Genomic DNA, 15,919 nt, shown 5'->3' with positions numbered 1-15,919 from the left:
TGTCTGCCGGCCCATAGCCTTCAGTCTCTGTTTTGTGGCAATGATACATGACCACCATATTGAGTCAGTCAAGCTTAATTTTTGTTATATATTTGTATTTTTTATTTTGTTCCTGTTAGTCTACCAATTACCTGTTGTAGTCAGTATTTCTCAGTGTCATTGCCACTCAAAATACTATAGCCCATGCAGCTTTCATAAAGTTTACAGCGCAAATGTTGACAGAGCACATGCACATTAGTTACATATAAATAACAACCATGTAATCAAGGGAAATGCACAGCACTTTTTTTCATGCTCCACAGTGAATAAAAAGTGCATTGCACACATAGGGACGCAAACAATCCCCGCTGAGTTTGTTAAAGCAGATGAGTTCTGCATCGGATGGCTGCAATAAAATTAGAATTCTGCAGCACGCAACACAAATGTGGCAGGAACAGGATACATTTACCGTCAAACAATCGGGAGAAGTTGGCCAGCATGAATGAAATCTATGAAAATAGTGTAGTCACTTACATTGAAATGTTGGTTTGTTTAAATGTCAGTAACATTAAATGAAATTGTCATCGCTCTTGTGTCTGTTACACGGGTAAACAACGTGAACTATCAAAGAAACGGGGTGTGATCTAAAAAATGTTACCCACTTTTTGTTCCCCCGTGCCTAAAGCTGTGTGCAGGCGCTCCATTAGAAAATCTCCACATTTGAAGCTACGGTTTAACATTAAGGCAAGACACTCTAGCCTCTTGCTCTTTCTACACCCCTACATGCTTTTTTCCTCTTCTGTCTCTTCCCCTTCTCCCCAACTCTCTTCCCGATCACCCCTCCCCTTTATTTCTAAAATTCCACGCACTGCTTCTGACACCATCAACTAATGGTCTTCTTCTTTTCTCCTCTCTTTTCTTCCTCTGGTCAACCCATCTCTCTCTCTCTCTCTCTCTCTCTCTCTCTCTCTCTCTCTCTCTCTCTCTCTCTCTCTCCATCAGGTGCACCGAGGATTCGACCTATGAAGAACATCACTGCAGTGGCAGGAAGAAACTCTTTCATTAACTGCCGTGTGATTGGGTACCCTTATTACTCAATCAACTGGTACAAGGAGGGGCTTCTGCTACCCGACAATCATCGCCAGGTGAATTTTACTTTCTGAATTTCTTCTCAAAGACAATAGAAATATATCAGAACTTATTTTCCATACAGCACTGTATAACATTAATATACAGTATGTAGATTCATAAAGACTATCCTATACACATACTGTGCATCCTGTATATAGAGTTTTGTTTGAATGTCATTTAGGTTTTCTTTGACCATCTGAATTACTATTTTTAACTGATCATCTGGCCTTTTTACAGTTGTATGTACAAAAACTTAATATATACTTGTATAAAAAACATGATAACTTAGAATTGTTTTTTTGTTATCCTGTGTCCTAAAATACCTTTGAACCAATTTGGGAATAATTATAGGAAAACCTGATAACTCCCAAGCAGAAATAAATGAAGGCACAAAGCAAATGAGAGACTTCCTTCTGCATCAGTGTTGGCCATGTTTCAATCTTAGCATCATCTCATTTAAATTCACAGGTCTGTATACATGTGAATAAGAAGGCCATGCATGTATCATCTCTGAGTGTAACACTGCTGATGTCTGTTCAGGTGGTGTATGAGAACGGGACTCTGAAGCTCAGCGATGTTCAGAAGGGGATGGATGAGGGAGCCTATGTCTGCAGCGTGCTAATCCAACCACAGCTGTTCATCACACAGACTGTCTATGTCACTGTCAAAGGTCAGTCACACAGTTGATCGTTTTGAAAGTGATATGTTTGTCGAAGAGTTACACAGTTTTTTACTTCACACAGATGTCTCTAAAAACATACATCGCTCAGTAGCATGCATATGTTTTTGTTGTGTGGTGTAAACTATAAATATATATATAATTTACTGTATTATGTATACTATGTATGCTTTTTGGGGGTTTGCCCAATGAAGAGAATATACTGTAAGTGAAAAAATATACTGTACATTATAGAATTGTAATTTATGTGAGTCTAGGTGTGTTTTAGTGGGCCGTAATGTTGAAGACGAAGTGGAAAACAATTATGAATGTAAAAGAGGGTGATAGTAAGGGGGATGGAGAGTGAGTTAGACTGGTTTGGAGCAGGGGGGGTGCGAGTGAAACAGAGGGAGAGGAAAGAAGAAAGCTGTATGCATTGCCTCTAATAACCTATGATTAAGGGGCGGAGTGGCCTACTGCGCTCTCTCAACCACTCAGCAATTACATCGAGCAGGAGTGCTATTGTATAAGATTTGTGTGTGTACATGCCATATGCATGCATATATGTGAGTGAATGACAAGGTGTGTTTATGCTGTATACGCCTTGTATGTTATTTTGCCCGGCTCTCCGCGTCGATAGCATGACATGTTTGTTTTAGGAAGTTGTTAAGTGAGGGCTGTGTGTTTCGACTTGACATTAGCAGATGTGTGAAATTTGTGCTGCTGCTCGGGTGTCTTCGTAGTGTTTTTCTGCACATCAGAGATGCTCACAAGTCTCTGAGCTAGAGTCCAGGTCTCAAGTCTCTGAGCTAGAGTCCAGGTCTCAAGTCTCTTAGCTAGAGTCCAGGTCTCAAGTCTCTTAGCTAGAGTTCAGGTCTCAAGTCTCTGAGCTAGAGTCCAGGTCTCAAGTCTCTTAGCTAGAGTCCAGGTCTCAAGTCTCTTAGCTAGAGTCCAGGTCTCAAGTCTCTTAGCTAGAGTTCAGGTCTCAAGTCTCTGAGCTAGAGTCCAAGTCAAGTCTCAGGTCTCTCGTGGTTATAATGAGTGTTGCATAACTTGATGCGTTCCATCCAGGCTGCTTAGAACATTGCATATATATATATATATATATATATATATATATATATATATATATATATATATATATATATATATATATAAGGAATTCAAAGCATTGCAGCCAGCGGGACGTAAATTATTACATAAATCTACTACCGCTCATTTATCCTTTCATAACATCTAGTGAATGACAGTCGGGGTTAACCTCCTGTAGGTCGTAGCTAAAGCAAGACGCAAGCTAACGTTAGATGGCCAGTGCTGAGCTAAACATGTTTGCTAATCTATTAGGGTGCATTTTCAGGTGCCTGATAAAATTAGATGGGGTAGAGTAGAGCCAAATCCTTTATCTTGATACCACATATTTTGCACTCAACGTTACTTTTGTTTGGGCCTTGTTGTATGAAGTTTTTAAAGGCAACGCTTCTGACGAAGGCACAGTAGCTGCCGGTGCAGTCGGCGCGCGCAGCAGATACATTACGTATTACGTGTTGCGTAGGTAGGTTATAGTTTACGCAGGAAGGGGAATACCATTCAGCTTCATTAGACGTTTCCTAAAAATAAAGATTGTTCACAAGTCCCGCATCTCGAGTCCGAGTTGAGTCTGAAGTCTTTTGAGGTGTTTGCGTGTGGGTGTAGGTATGTGCTTGTATGAATGTGTGCTCATCATGTCTCTGATTTAATTAGATGAATTATAACGAGGCCCAGATTAAATCCCCCAGATGTCTCAGCCACCACCCCCCACCCACCCACCTCAGCCACCCTCTCCTACTCCAACACTCCAACCCACCGCCATCACCTCCGCTGCTCTCCATAGCAACACTGTTCTTCCCCCTACGGATGGGGCTCTAATTAGAGCAGCTATTATGGGCTGGCTTTAGCAGGGCAGGGTGGGGTGGAGTGGAGGGATTGGTAGGGGGCACAGGCGGCTGCAGAGTGGGTAGTGGGCTAGTAGGCCATGCAGATAGACAGACAGACAGACAGACAGAGACCACTAGGTTACCAATTAGCCTGTCAGGTTAACAAAATACAGATTCTGAACCATCTAAAAAAAAAATCTCACTCCCCCTCCTCTGTATCTTTCTCCCTCCACCTCTTCTCCCTTTACATCACTCACTCTTCTACCTCATGTCCTTTCGATGCCCCCAAATCTTCAAATCTGTGTGTCTGCCCACATTCTCCCTGTGTCTTCACATCTGACTTTCTCTCTTTTCTCTATCCTTCACTTATTCATATCTGCCTCAAAACTCTGTCTTCAACTCTTACTCACCCCGCTCATTTAAACAACCCTCTAACTGTTTTCATTCATCTTTTTTTCTTGATTTCTATTCCCTTTTTGCCTTATTCTATCTTCTCTCTATCTACCCTTTATTTCACCCTGTTGCCTGTCCTTGCCTTTTTCTCTCCTGTGCTCTCCCTTTCAACATATATTTCCTCGACTTGATCTGCCTGTTGTCTTTCACTTATCTTCTTTTATCTCATTTTACTATTTTCCCCTCAATTACCTTATCACTACTACATTTCTATTTACTCTTTCTCTCTACACATCTTACACCCTATCACTCTCCTTCCTTCACCTCTTTTGCTCACTCTTTCATCCTCCCCTTCTCTCCCTCTCTCAGTTCCTCCACTGATCCAGCCATTTGACTTTCCACCGACTTCCATTGGTAAATTGATGTACATCGCCTGCGTGGTGTCGTCTGGAGACATGCCCATACGCATCACATGGCGCAAGGACGGGCAGGAGATCGTGCCCTCCTCGGGCATCACCATCGACACAAAGGAGTTCATGAGCTCCCTCCAAATATCCAAGGTGTCACTCAGACACAATGGCAACTACACCTGCATTGCCAGCAATGATGCTGCCACTGTCAGCACAGAGAGGCAGCTCACAGTAACAGGTAAGAAAAGGAGTGAGAGAAGATAGAAAATAAGAAAGGAATATTTTGAAAGGCTTTAAGTGGCAAGGAAGGGGTTATTTAAAAATAACACTGAAGTGATTTAGTATTGCACTTAAATAAAGCAACTTTCATTAGACCATCTTTGCCTCATAAAAAACCACATCTTTACAATGTCATGACCTTCAGGTTGTAGCACAAACTTTCTGTGAAGTTCAGTGAATGAGTAATTTTCTCAGACCAACATAAGTGACAACTGGCTGTGAAGTACTTCCTGTGACTACTGTAGTACTTTGACATGTCAAATCACCAGTGGTGCAAAGTAAATTTACTCACGCACTGTACCTTAGAACAATTTTGAGGTACTTGTACTTAACTGGAGTATTTCAATTATATGGTACTTTATTCTTCTACTCCACCACCTTTTACTCCACTACATTTATTTATTTATTTATATATATATATATATATATATATATATATATATATATATATATTATATTTATTTGACAGCTGTAGTTACTTTACGGATTAAGATTTTACATAAAAAATGTAGGTTAATGTAATATAATGCCATGTTTATCAGTAGTTAATCAGTAGATCTCAACCTTTTTGGCCTGTCACCCTTTATTAAAACAAAAGGCCTGTCTTTTTGGGACCCCTTGTCACATTTGAGATGAGTTGGTAGCAGTTACACTAAAAAAACATTTCACTTCTGAAGTTTTCAGATGGTTTTATTTAAATAATGGTTTGGGGCCCAAAGAGGTAGAATTATCCAATATATATAGAATAGCATATAGAATAGTTCAAAAATGTATGTATACATGAGATATATATATATATATATATATATATATATATATATATATATATATATATATATATATATATATATATATATCAGTCATACAGGACACAAGTACTTTTGCTTTTGATGTAGGACTTTTACTTATTTTTACATTGTTGTACTGGTACGTTTAATTAAGTAAATGATCTGAATACTTCTTCCACCACTGAACATCAGTGGACTGTCCCTTGGATTTATTCCATTTCATTGTAATGAACACAGCAGATGAAAAGTTGCACTTTAGTTTTACAGCAGTATTGTTGATAATGTTCTGACTGAAATGCTGTTTAACGGCCCTGCAGGAAACATTAAATATGGCTCCAGTGTGGGAAAGAACCCAAAATGTAAGTGTTTGTATTTGTATTCACTTTCTCCAGTGCCTCCTCGGTTTGTGGTTCAGCCCAACAATCAGGATGGGATCTATGGGAAGGCTGGAATCCTAAACTGTTCAGTAGATGGATACCCTCCTCCTAAGGTCATGTGGAAGCATGCCAAAGGTGCACTAGGTACATGATCCAGGTTTCATTCTTTATCTATGGCCCATTATCATATCCATAGGTTCATAGGTTCATAGTAAATTTGATTCAAATGTAGGGATCCTCAGTTACTGTACAGTTCATAATTATCTTCTCTGTCTCTTTCTGTTCAGCGGGTATTGGGAATCCGCAGCAGTACCACCCTGTGCCTCTGACGGGCCGTATTCAGATCATGAGTAACGGCTCTCTGCTCATCAGACATGTCCTGGAGGAGGATCGTGGCTTTTACCTCTGTCAGGCCTCCAATGGCGTGGGCTCAGACATCAGCAAGAGCATGGTCCTCACCGTTAAGAGTGAGTATACAAACTCACACAGGCTAATGTAGCAGAGTATGACTTTGTCATGGTATAGATGACTGCGGTGAGGCCATCTGGGATGCTCCAGTGCTCTAGCTTTATCAGTCTACACCACATGCTCGCTAACTGTGTCAAACCAATGAGCCAGCTCACACTACTCTCCCTGTGCTCTTTGGACCCTAACATACACACATACAGACACACTGATAAATTGGTTGAGCAAAGGTGACCATGGATTTAAGAGTAAAACAATAAAGAACAGTGAGAGAGAGGTGTGTGTATGTGTGTGTGTGTGTGTGCGTGCATGCGTGGTTGGGTGGGTGGGTGTGACAGGCATTGAGAAAGCGAGCAACTGAACCATTGATCTTTTGACTCTTGGGATCTGTCTACACACAATCAAAAACACTTTGAGCTTAATCGTTATCTGCAATCAATTTCTCTCATCCTACCCTCGCTGTCAGTAGCTATGTAAAGCAATGTGAACATGCATGCACATGCACACATGCAGACTGTCAACATCAAGTCCAGCATAATAAGAGGGCAATGTATGTTGTAGCATGCAGTATTATGACCTTACAAAACAGCCATACCCACACAAAAGATGTTAACACTTAATATCTGACTTCTTTGGACACTTACACTAGGTGTGCACATAAATACAACCACTAGTTTCATTTTGTTCTGCTCTTACAGGATTGCCTCTCTCTCGCTCTCTCCCTCTCTCTCCCTCCCTCTTCTTCTGGTGTTAGTGTTATTGATTGAACCGTTCCTCTCCTCTGCCTCCCTCAATTCTGTCTGTTTCGCTCAGCGGCGAAGGAAGAAAAGAGGAAAAGAGGGAGGGTGAGATGAATAAGTGATGAAAACAAAACAGCAGAACCTTCCTTAGATCGGTAATGTGTGCGAATGAGTGTGTCGGCCAGAGAAGATTGTGAGTGATTTTGTGTATAGAGTGCACACGAAAGGTAGAGTGTATCATCTTTGCCTCTTCATTCACCTAAACCCCAATATTAACTATTGGAGAATGAGAGAGGAGGTTTATTGACTTTACTTCATTGACCGTAGCTCTTCATTACTCTAATGCAATGGAACTCAGCTACTGTGAACTCCACCTTTTTAACTGCCAGCTGTCCTACCCTTCTCCTCTCCGCTCTTTCACTTCTTTCTCCCTTTTCACTTAAACCCTGCTGATTATCCACTTACACCTTATTTTACTTCCCCCTCTCCCACTTTTATCTGCATCTGTCATCTAATATCCCCCTCATCAATCTGTTTACTGTCACCGTTTCCTCTCATTTGTCTTTACCTTCTCTTCATCTCACACATTTCCCTTCTCCTTCCAGTCCCAGCGATGATCACCAGTCACCCCAACACTACCATGGCTAAGAAGGGTCACTTGAAGGAGCTGAACTGCACAGCCAGGGGAGAATGGCCCATCATCATCCGCTGGGAGAGAGGGGACACTGTCATTGACCCTGACCGCAACCCCCGCTACTCCATTACCACCAGTCCCAATGAGAAGACAGACGAGGTGTTGTCTACACTCAAGGTAAGAAGCTCTTCTATATGGCAGAGCATCTAATTGATGAAAACAGAAGGCAATGTCTTTATGACTCTTAGGGCCCTTTCTTGCACCCGGCGCGGCGCAGCGCAGCACAAAGCCCGACTCAAGTGTCTTTGCTAGTTTAAGACCGGCGCAGTTGTCAATTTCCCGTCCAGCGCCTGCGTCGTTTAAATAGCAAATGCACCTGCGCCCATCTTTGCGCCCATGGGTGTGCTGGTTTTACAGGGAGGTGTGTTCAGGTGAATTCTTGGCGTATTGCTATCTTGAGGCAGCGGGAAGTGATCGCGCCATTGACCAACAAAAACCTGGTCTAAAGTCAATAGCGCAGCATTTCATTGTTATTTTAACAGCAAATTAGTCAAAAGCGTCTAGGCTTATGCACAGTGAGCACACACTATCCTTGTTACACACACACAGAGAAGCGCAGCAGCACACAAACATGCAAAAGGCTACAAATAAAAATATTACGGTGCAAATCCGCCCTTAGTTATTTGACAGATAGCATTCACTTTTCTCTTTTGTCTGTCTGAGCTCTGTTTTTATGAGTCAAGACAGTGCAAAGCCCATTCTAGTGTGCTGTATTTCTGTTGTGTGAAATAAAGGTGAGATTGGACAGAGTCCATTATTATATCTGTCAGTGTGTTAGAGGTTGTTGATGGTTGGTCACATAACAGTCATAACCCATCTAATTGTTTAACAGCAGTGTTCTCCCCACCACTACATATCATCAGTTTGGTATTGGAGTCCAAAATCCAGTCTCATCTCCTGAGAAGAAACTAATGTTTATCTCTGGGACATCCACAGGTGCTATACAGCAGTCTAATATATGATGCCAAAAAAGAATGATGTCTCTTTCGAAATTAAACCCACATTTGCGGACATACCGACAGTCACCATTTTATGATTCTATGGTCATGGATTGGTCACAGGTTTACCTCTACTGCATTTAAAAATGAGAGGCTTCCAGTGACACGTTTGCCAAAATCATAAGAAAAAATAGAGATGATGCACGCAGCTGTTGCAGCCTGGTGATGCAGTGTTTTTTGGATGACGATACTTAGAGAGTGCCAAAGTGTAACAAGTGGTACTGACAGAGCTCAGGGATACACAGTAAAGAGGAGCTGAATTAACTGTGTGTCCAGTGAGTTCTGAGGATGTCGACGTCTCCCAGCTGGTTTGATGCGCACGAGAGCGCAGAAGCTTTGTGGGTGTATTTTGCACAAGATTTAAGGTAAATACTGTGGATTTTGTGTTCGTAATTGTGGTTTGATAATGTGCCAAACTCAAATCAGAGACTTCAGATGCTGGAACACGTCCCTATTTCCTCAAAATGACTGTGGAGGTAGTTATCATCTGAAAGGGAAGGCATCTATAGAGTCTATGTAAGCAATTGTGGATTTTGGTGTGCATTTACATGTATCTACTGGTTAAAGAATGTATACTGTATAAAGTACAGGCAAAACATACTTGAATGAGGTTTGTGCGATTTTGCAGAAGTCTATGAAGATACACCTTCACCAGCTAAAGTGACAAAAATAGCACGGAGGATTTGTTGTTTGATGTTTTTCAAGCAGCTAGGTTGGTAAATGGTACAAAAAAAAAAAATCTTGATTCCAAACATACAGTGTACCACTGGATTGGTGACACTTCGCCTTTTGTACCCTCTCCTCCCAATGTAAGTAAGCAAAGTTGTATTTAGTATAGCACCTTTCACCTTTCAAATAAGACACTTAAATACCAAACATGCAAGGTAGAAGAAAAACGCTCACTGGGCCACTACATAACAAAGTTGTGCTTTACACACAAAGATAGAGTTGTTTGTCTCTTGGACATTCCTCTTTCTACCTTTCTCCCTACAGCTAAAACCAGCAGAGCGTGAGGATTCAGTCTTCTTCTCCTGTCATGCCATCAACTCTTATGGGGAAGGACGTGGCCTTATCCAACTCACTGTGCAAGGTAACCATTCCTGTGCAAATGCATGTACCATCTTCTTTTTATATTGACAGAAGCTACAAGAACCTGTTCTTTTGTCATTCCAACTAAACGTTTCTCTCTTTTGGTGCGACCTTCTTCTGTTTTATATTGCCTTCCTCCCTTTCTCCCCTCCCTCTCTTTTAAATCCTCAGAGCCCCCAGACCCTCCAGAGTTGGAGGTGCGAGAAGTGAAAGATCGCAGTATGAATCTCCGGTGGACACAGAGATTTGATGGAAACAGCGTCATTACCTCCTATGATATTGAGTATAAGAACAAGACAGGTAAGTGAAAAAGTGTATTCTTCATTTCACCGAAAATGTAGATAGAAACGTGAATCTGACATTGGAATAGTAAGCTAAGCTAAGCTGCTTCTTTTCTTTCTTTGAAACCCTACAGAATATATTGAAATTGACTGTCTGCGTAGAGTGTGAAAATACAAATTTTGTAAAACAGAAAAAAACTGATTTGTACAAAGCGTTTTTTGAAGTCGGAAAATTATGGCAAACTGTATAACTTAAAATTCCCTTCTTTTTTTGTCAGACACCTGGGAGCTGAAGCATGCCACTCGAAACATCTCCCCCACCAACAATCAGGCCAACATAGTGGACCTTCACCCTGCCTCCGTCTACAGCATCCGCATGTACTCATACAATGCAATAGGCAAGAGTGAGGCCAGTAAGGAACTCACCATCAGTACAGAGGAAGCACGTAAGTACCTTGACAGCACTGCACTAATGTGAAAAATATTTCACTTTTGCTTGTTGTATTAGCTTTTATTCACTGCATCTGTGTTGACACTGACATCAGTCCTTGAGTAAGAATTTTTTATTTATATAAATAAATTCCATCTCAATGAAACTAAGAAAAACGTCTTTGAAAGTTGTAGATCAGAATATTTTAGTTCCGTGAGAGACATAAAAGGCGCAGAATGTTTGTTCGACAGTAGCAAAATGCCTCTACCTTAACCCCTCTGACTCTCTCTGCAGAGCCTGATGGTCCTCCCATGGAGGTGATTCTACAACCGGTGACCTCTCAGAGTATCAGGGTCACCTGGAAGGTAAAGTATTAGAATTGTCTGTCTTCTGAACAGCTATGTACTTCCTCAAAGACTCTGACTTGCAAAGTAACCTAATAATTGTTGGCCATTATTCCTTTTCAGTGCATTTAGTTCGTGGAGGTGGCTTAACAATCATGCACTATATGAATAAATGATATCAGTACTGTATTCCTGTTTTCCATTCCCCAGGCTCCCAGGAAGGAGCTGCAGAATGGGGTGATCCGGGGTTACCAGATCGGTTACAGAGAGAACGGCCCGGGCAGTAACGGCCAGTACAGCATTGTGGAGATGAAGGCCACTGGAGACAGTGAGGTCTACACCCTGGACAACCTGAAGAAGTTTGCCCAGTATGGTGTGGTTGTCCAGGCCTTCAATAGAGCCGGCACAGGGCCCTCTAGCTCAGAGATCAATGCTACAACACTAGAAGATGGTGAGGATCACAACAAACAGCACACATACAGTACAGTATCTCAGCATGTATGAAAAGGGGTTTATTGCTTCTTGGTCTGTTTATAAGTGTAAATGTAGGCTACTAACCAGCAGCAATAAGGTAAAGAAGTTAAGCAGCACGGTGCATTAAAGACAGCAATACAGTTACTGCATTGTTTTCTGTAACCATTGTTTTTTTTGCTGTCTCACTCTCTCATCTATATCAAATCATGCCATGCTTTGTAACCTAAAATTACAACATTCCCTCTCTTCTCTTAACAAGAATGAATGTTGGCTGCTACAACTCAAGTACTTTTCACGATACCAAGGACATGTATTGTCTCATAGACACATTCAGCAGCACTGCAGATAGGATTTAGTGATCCCTGTACAGTGAGAGACGGAGATAATGAAATGTTGAGTGAATAAATGAGCAAATGACTGAACTACAAAAGCACTTAGGAAGATGAAACATCTTCCTAGGCTGCACAATCCTTGACAATGTCCAGATATTTTGCATCTGGCTGTGAGTATACATGAAAATACACATAAAAAGAGACAAAACATGAGATACATGTGCCAGATTTTTTTTCATCCAGGTAAGTGCAGTAGTATCAAACAAGCAAAATGTTTAACATTTACCACTCTTGCAATTTTAAGAAATCCTGGATTACACACCTCTACCCAGATCTAGACCAAAAACAAGTATCTTGTTCTTTCCAAAACAAATGGGGCCAGAACCAACTCCTTGGTGGAAGTATTAAAAGGAGTCCATATCCATATTTTGCATCGCTAGAAAAAAACAAAACATGGCTGGTGTAAAGCACTAGGAGAATAGATTACTGCATTTCATTTAGTTTGTGGATCGGACTTCCAAAGGCTATAATTTACTAATGCAGCTTTTCCTTTTATTCATTTCTTGTAAAGCTATATTTTCTGCAGCATTAATTGACTTTTGGCCTCTAAGGAGCTGAACAAAACAAGCCGACATATGTTAACAACACACTGATAAATGCATCTTCAAAAGAAAAGAAAAGAAAATTTCAACTCTTACTCTTTATCATCATATTCTCTCAAGAAGACTTGTATATAAAAAAATATTGTTCTTCCTGTACTCTTTATTCTGTAGTGTTGAGCTGCAGTTAATTAAATTAAAGGGGTGATAGAATGATTATATAGGGTCTTTCACACTGTTCCTTAAGGTCTCCTAATAGGGTATGTAACATTGGTTGAGCTGAAAATGTCCCAGGTTTTATTCTATGGGTCCTTATGCATCCCTGTGGAATGTCTCTATTTGGAACGACAGCTTTTCTTCCAAATATGGTAAGCTCATGAATATGTAGATGAGCTGCGCGCTGATTGGTTGCACACACACAGACACAGAGTTGCCCCGCAGCACACACACACACACACACACACACACACACCACTGTCTGTTACCGAAAGTACAGACAGACATGCCCAGACATGCCCGGGCGCGAGCAGCGGCAGCGTGGCTAAAACAGCCCAGAGAAAATATCTCCAGCTGGGTTCAAACTTCATTTCTGCTCCAACACATAAACTCATCAATTAATGTTACTGTACAAAGCACCATATATACAGTTTTGTTACAGTTTCATCCTCCAGTGTGTCGTGCACACACACACACCAATGCAAAGTTTGGACACTTTCATTACAACTAGTGTTGTTGTAACGTTACCCTTGGGACATAAAAAAACGCCACTTCCAGACAAGGAATCACAACTCACCCTGTAGCTAGTTCAGTGTCTCAGCGCGGGGACATTTAGCGGAGAGTGAAGCCCACAGGCATGTCCTCTGCGCCGCTGTGTTAGATCCACAACTCCCGCTCCATTGTCCGATATCTACTCGTTCTAAACACTTTTCTCTGGGCCAGTATTCCGTTGTACAGCCTGGAACACTGCATTTACGGCTGTGGTTCATTTTCAATATCCTTTTCCAAAACTATTCCAAACTTTATTCTTTCTAAAGTACAAAGTACTCGTGTGTGAGATCCTGACAGAGCTCCAGCTCATACAGTGGGTCTGTGAAGGTGGAGAGGCCGGCCGGGAAGGCAGCAAACCCTGCAAGCAGCCGCCGACATGTCACGGCAGCTTGTGGAGCTTCTCTTCTCATGAAATAGCAGGAGAAACAATGTATAAAATTTCTGAGATCTGCGCTACCTAGATTAAGAAGACTAGCTGATCTCAGGTCAGTGGTGTATGTAAATTTTGGAGCGTGACAAAGGTAGAGACTATAGTTAACTATGAGCTTTGTTGAGATTCGCCCGTTTTCAGCAGCAGTTTCAAATTGTGAGAGTTGCATAGGAAAGAGGTGTCAATGGGACTTTGAGGTACTATGTATGCCTATTTTACCCACCGAACTGTCGTAATTCAACTATGACACGGTAAACTCGGTTTTGCATACTATCACCCCTTTAATACATGCAGTCATTTTTTTCAATGCATGCCGCCTCTCTCACTCTCTATCATATGTCACATTTGTTTTTTCTCCCCATCCAAACAAATGCACACACACACACACACACACACACACACACACACACACACACACACACACAGGTCACATACATACATGTCCACCCAGTGAACAACTGGCTGAACCCCATTGGTCCAGAGCAGACAGAGCCCTCCAGTTCTTCCCTATGGCTGTCACCGTGGCGACAGTGATATTGATGGCCATTATGATAATAGTGATAACAACAAGCATACTAAAAATAATTATAATTAGCTTGTCTCTCTGTCTGTCTCTCTCTCCCTCCGCTGCTTCCTGCTGTAATTATCTACAGCTGAGCGCATTGTCTCTCTGCTCCCTCTTTTCATCTTTTTCTGCCCTTCCCTTGCTCCCCTTGCTTTTAACTCTCTTCCTCTCTTCCTCCCTTCTTCCTCTCCCCCTTATCCCCATCTCCTCCTCCCTGTAGCCCCAGTCCAAAACTGCCTTTCATTATGTTCCTGTATTCTCCTTTTTTCCTTCAAAACGTATGCACTTATTTTTGTACGGTTATTTCGTACATCAACAACTTCAGCACAAATTGTAATTGTTTAACCCTACATAAGCCCAAATGCCCAAATTTGCAGGCCCTTGAACCAGTTCATCTTTTTGTTCACATCCTTTTACATCCTTGTATCTCTTCTCGTAAAGGTGTGACTGTGAAGGGAGGAACTATGTTTTGTTGCCTTCCAATTATTTAGCTTAAAGGTTTATTCATGCAAAACCCTGTTTTCAGTTTTCTAATCCTCCTTTCTCCTTTGCCTCCCTTCCTCCGTCCTCCTCCCCACCTTCTCTCTCCTCACCAGCTGCAGAGAAATTCCCTGGTGGACTTGGCCCAATCTCTCTCTTTCATTGCTCTCTGTCTTTCACTCGGCTCTCTTCCTCTCTTCCTGCCCCTCCTTCACTCACAAGTTGACTTCTGTTCATCTTCAACAGTGTGCGTTATTCAAAGCCTGAAAGACTAATGGTCAGCGGTAGCCAATAGAAGAGACACCTGGACTGGCAGGGACAGAAGGACGCTTGTACAGAGAAAGAGAGATGGTGGTTGTAGAGATGGTCCTATACATCAGGCTCGATGCATGTCATGAGCTTTTTATCTATTGCTAGCCTGTTTACTTGCTTCAGGTTTGATATGGAAATTTAGGGTTCAGAGAGGGTGTATTTATTTATTTATTAGCTAGCCAATGCAGTCCTAATGTAGAGAAGACAGTGACAGCGTTTGCTTTTGCAATAAAATGATCTACATTTTTTGCAATTAAACTTCTTAAATCTCATTACAAACTCATTTTCAAAATCTTGGGAAAATGTGTATAAAATATTGCAAAAGCTATCTATTTGTTAGAATAGTGCAGCCAGTTAAAACGTAGTCTTGGCTTTGAATGGATGTTTTCCAACCTAAAAGCTACTAAAAGAGGAAATGAAAAACCCTTAAAGAGGAACACAGCCTAAAATTAAATTTAAAATGTAACCATATACTCAGAACCATAGAAATAGAATGAGTAGAAAGGACATTTTCATCAAATCAATGTAGCAGGATGGTCAGAGCAGCAGGCATTAATATGTGCATGGCAAACGTTTCGTATAAACTGACTTGCGGCAAATCACGGACTCACTGAGGTGATGTTATGCAGTAACGACCAAACAAGCAGTGGAGTAGTCACATTACGAAACATAGAGAGCCAGCCACCAAATTTGTCAAATTTAACAACTCAGTGCTTCATACGCACACTCTTGTCACAGTGTAGGAAAGCACATTGCTATCGCCAGATGAGTGAAAACTTCAGCTCATTTTGTGTAACCATTGTAACATGAAAGCATGACAGAAGCTTGCTAGCTAGCTTGCTAATTCCTTTAACAGCTAGCTGGTGAACAGCGGCATGCTGGGTCTAACGTTCCCTTGGCTTACTCCCCTCCGTTCCGGAGACTGTGTTCGCAGCTGTAGCCTCTCTCTTCCCGGAGAGCTGCGACACACTTTGCGGCCCCATTGGCACG

General features: G+C 41.6%; 1 protein-coding gene across 2 annotated transcripts in view; it reads left to right on the top strand.

The window, feature by feature from the left end:
• The window catches only part of dscaml1 (Down syndrome cell adhesion molecule like 1), a 101,696-nt gene that overhangs the window by 65,355 nt on the left and 20,422 nt on the right, over positions 1-15,919 (top strand). Inside the window, exons 8-18 of one of the 2 annotated variants that reach the window (XM_078246177.1) lie at positions 982-1,124; positions 1,651-1,780; positions 4,444-4,722; positions 5,944-6,072; positions 6,216-6,395; positions 7,739-7,944; positions 9,819-9,915; positions 10,086-10,214; positions 10,474-10,641; positions 10,920-10,990; positions 11,180-11,420. In XM_078246177.1, coding sequence (XP_078102303.1) covers positions 982-1,124; positions 1,651-1,780; positions 4,444-4,722; positions 5,944-6,072; positions 6,216-6,395; positions 7,739-7,944; positions 9,819-9,915; positions 10,086-10,214; positions 10,474-10,641; positions 10,920-10,990; positions 11,180-11,420 — 1,773 coding nt within the window. Of the gene's footprint in view, positions 1-981; positions 1,125-1,650; positions 1,781-4,443; positions 4,723-5,943; positions 6,073-6,215; positions 6,396-7,738; positions 7,945-9,818; positions 9,916-10,085; positions 10,215-10,473; positions 10,642-10,919; positions 10,991-11,179; positions 11,421-15,919 lie in introns of those variants that run through there. The other variant, XM_078246178.1, reaches the window with a different exon arrangement.

Source organism: Sander vitreus, chromosome 3 (assembly GCF_031162955.1).
Source record: "Sander vitreus isolate 19-12246 chromosome 3, sanVit1, whole genome shotgun sequence".
Taxonomy (NCBI): Eukaryota; Metazoa; Chordata; class Actinopteri; order Perciformes; family Percidae; genus Sander; species Sander vitreus.
This window is presented reverse-complemented; position numbering and strand designations above follow the sequence as displayed.